This window comes from Sphaeroforma arctica, assembly GCF_001186125.1.
Source record: "Sphaeroforma arctica JP610 unplaced genomic scaffold supercont1.1648, whole genome shotgun sequence".
Taxonomy (NCBI): Eukaryota; class Ichthyosporea; order Ichthyophonida; genus Sphaeroforma; species Sphaeroforma arctica.
The window spans coordinates 9,062-12,532 of NW_014038910.1; the positions used below are offsets into that span (position 1 = coordinate 9,062).

Below are 3,471 nucleotides of genomic sequence, written 5' to 3' on the forward strand. Positions count from 1 at the left end.
TGCTGGGTACAAACAACAAAAAAAATACAATTCTCTGACTGAATACATAGAAACATACTAAAAAAAACAACAACCACAAAACAACAACTAATATTTCATGATGATTTTTGCAAGACTAGCAGCACGCGCCACGGTGGGCCTCAGTCTCTTGTTGGTTACAACGTTTGCCGTTGCTGTTGCCGTGCCATTTGCCGTTCCCGTCCCAGTCATCCCGACACACCGCATTGTACCACAGATGGTTACCGTGGTAGACATTGCCGTGTCCACGCAGTTTGTTAACGAAACGCGAACCGAGGCCATTATCGCGGATCTGGCCTGTGTACTACGCAATATATCATCGGGAAACGTCAGCGTACACACCCATATGGTCAACGGTGCCATGGCCCGTACGCGCCGCATCATAGGCAATGACACGCGTCCTGGTCACAAAGGCTATCTGGAGGTAACCGTTCACCCGCGTTTCTTCGGTGCCGTAATCGACGCCGTATCAGGATTTGTTGATAAGGTAACGGACGCCGTAGACGGCATTCCAATTGTAGAAACCGCCGTGTACTGGGCCTTGAGCCCGGTTACGGGCGCACTAGAAACGGTTGACAGCGTTGTGAACGAAGTGGAGAATGTGGTGGGGGCTATCAATTACATTACCGGAATTGATGAGAATGAGGAGGACACCGGAAGTAGCGGTGGTGGTAGCGAGAGCTGCCCCGGTTGCCCGGCGGCCTGGATGGGGGACGGGTTCTGTGACGACGCTTGCTATACGGCATTCTGCGGCTTTGATCTGGGGGACTGTGACGGAATGACCGCACCAGAGTCGGACTGTGCATACGGATGGTTCGACTACTACATTGCAGACGGCATGTGCGATGTAGCGTGCAATGCGGCCGGCTGTTCCTACGACGGCGGTGACTGTGATGCACCAGCCAGCAAGTACTGTCACATTACACACGTCAGCGACACGGTCCCGGGGTATCTGACCGTTGGTGACAGCGACGATCTGCACATGGCTATAGAGAAGCCTACTGTGCGTTGGTACATTGACTACGTGAACACTGAGTCTTTCCGCCTGAGTCACAATGGCTTGTACATGATTGCAGGGGAACCGGAGCTCGGTACTGACGGTGACAACATTTTGATAGACATTACCAGTGAGCTGTGGTCAGCCTGGTATTTTTCCGGGGATTATATTGTGAGCAGCATGAACGACTATATTCTTGTGGACTACTCTTCGTATGCCCTAGTCAAGTTGATGGTGCAGGGGAAATTCGAGCTGTACGAGGATCAGAAGTGGACATTCACGGATTGCGAGTACTAGATTCCGAGGGTTTTTTTAGGGGGGTTTGACGTTAGCCCATCGTGTTATTAACTTTATCGCACGGCGTTTACAAACCAAATAAAACGAACATTAGGGTAAACCCACCTTAGGTATCTTTATTTGTTTACACGGTATTGCTATATACAATGCCTGATGTCCGGGGAGGACTTGTGGCTACCGGCAGGTGTTGGCAGTTCCCGTGGCCCTGCTTTTCAGGGGAGGGCGAACTGGACTATTGAGGGGCTGAGTATTTTGCTGTCTGTGGTTGTTGTACTTGTCGAGTTGGATTCTTTGGCTGTAGTTGTGTCTAGTTGATGGTGGTGTAGGCGTTTGACAACCGTAACTGGATTGTCATAGAGTCTGTGAATAAGCTGTAACAGATATGAATATCGTGTCATTGAACACGAGATATGATACAGTGGCTCACCAGTGTATCATACTCACTACCGCATCACCGGGTCGTGATGTGCAACTGTGCCTGCCGGTAGGCATTCAAGGAGAATGTGTTCGGGGAGGAGGGTGTTTCATAGCGAAGTGTTCGTTGATATAAGTGCTATTCAACTTCAAGTCAATGCCAGCGTCTGATCAAGTCAGGCGGAGTCACGCTACTACATATGTAAGATAGTGTAATGTCTATTGGGATGTCATTGTCTAAGTCCTGGTCAATGTCAAACAGAGTGTGTATGTGGTGGTTTGGGAGTTTGCGTGTCCAGTGCTGGGGTGCCGCAATATAGGCACTAACCTCTGGGTGTAAAGTGTTAAAATCCATTTGCGGATTATCTATCCATAGATTATCTATCCATCCATCGTTCTATTAGTGCGTTCTCTAGCTAGGTGATGTTGGCTAGAGAGTAGGTGACAACCGTAACGGAGTCTGTGAGTAAGCTGTGCCAGATATGCATATCGTGTCATTGAATATGAGTTTAGGGGTGGTTGACCGGTGAGGGGCAAACGGCGAACTACCCGTGATCGGTGCCTCATTTTGCCGACGTGGCTAGTATAAAACCGTAGTCCCAATCCAGCTCAATATCACACTCCCAGTCTATCTACATTAATAACAACCACAAGACCCGCTTCTCCAACCATGACTTCTCTAACTTCTGAAATCCTACAAGACAATGTCTTTGGTATTCTAAACGCTGCCGATCGCCATCAATCGGTAATGGCCATGCCGCGGTCGTCTGAACACTTGGATGACGACGAAGGTGCGCTTGATGAGTTTGTTCGTACCGGTGGTTCGTCGGATGTCCGGTTCTCGCGTACATACACTCTCACACACATTGTGCACGAGCTACGCTATGTAATCAAGGACGAGGGACTTTTGGCCAAGTACTTGAGCTCTCACCCGGCACCTGTGATCATGGAGTCCCACCATGGAACTATGGAAGATACGTCGCTCGCCTTCCCCCAGTACATTCAAGTTTCGGAACCTACCCGTTTTTCGAGACCTATGACTTGTATCCCTGACTACTTGGACAAGATTCTCCAGAACAACTCGGGGCGACACATTAACAGTCACGTATTTACCGAGGACCTGACCCGCTATTTGTCGGGCGTAGACAGCATCGAATCCCTTATGTTTATATTCAAAGTAAGCAATATGCACTTGTTGTCCAAGTTCACTCATTTGAGAGCCCTCGAGGTGTGTCAGAGTGGGCTCGATTTGGAACAGCTACCACCGTCAGTCCTATTCCTGCGAGTACCGAAACTACCGGATCGCGTTCCCCAAAAGCCACCAACCTCCGACTTGTCGAGACCCACGAGCCGGTCGATACCAGCACCCAAGCTGTGTGGCGCCGAGTGAACAGACTGTTTGGATGGGGGGTCCACGATTCGGAGCTGCGTGGTCAACCATCCCCGCCACACTAATAAAAAAACAGGGACCAAGAGCTAGCTATGGGTTTATATGGTTTATTAAAGTTTAATTTTTAGAGATAGCTAAAGGTTTATATAGTTTATTAAAGTTAGTGCTGGTACATGTCAACGTTATAATCAATGTTTCCTGTCTATCTTCTTCAAATATCTGTCTGACCATAAACTTAATGTTGGGACACACTCTGCGCCACACAGCTTGGGTGCTGGCATCAGCCATATACATATACATATACATAATATATACATAATATATATATATATATATATATATATATATATATATA

At 48.1% G+C, this 3,471-nt stretch overlaps 2 protein-coding genes across 2 annotated transcripts; both read left to right on the forward strand.

Annotated features, from left to right (window-relative positions):
- Positions 1-100: 100 nt before the first annotated feature.
- On the forward strand, positions 101-1,312 carry SARC_11362 (hypothetical protein; the record flags this gene model as incomplete). The annotated part of the gene is made up of 1 exon (XM_014294554.1): positions 101-1,312. One exon carries the CDS (start codon positions 101-103, stop codon positions 1,310-1,312), a length of 1,212 nt encoding a protein of 403 aa, XP_014150029.1.
- A 1,084-nt stretch (positions 1,313-2,396) lies between these two features.
- SARC_11363 (hypothetical protein) lies at positions 2,397-3,116 on the forward strand (the record flags this gene model as incomplete). Its single annotated transcript, XM_014294555.1, has 1 exon — positions 2,397-3,116. One exon carries the CDS (start codon positions 2,397-2,399, stop codon positions 3,114-3,116), a length of 720 nt encoding a protein of 239 aa, XP_014150030.1.
- Between the last annotated feature and the right edge of the window lie 355 nt (positions 3,117-3,471).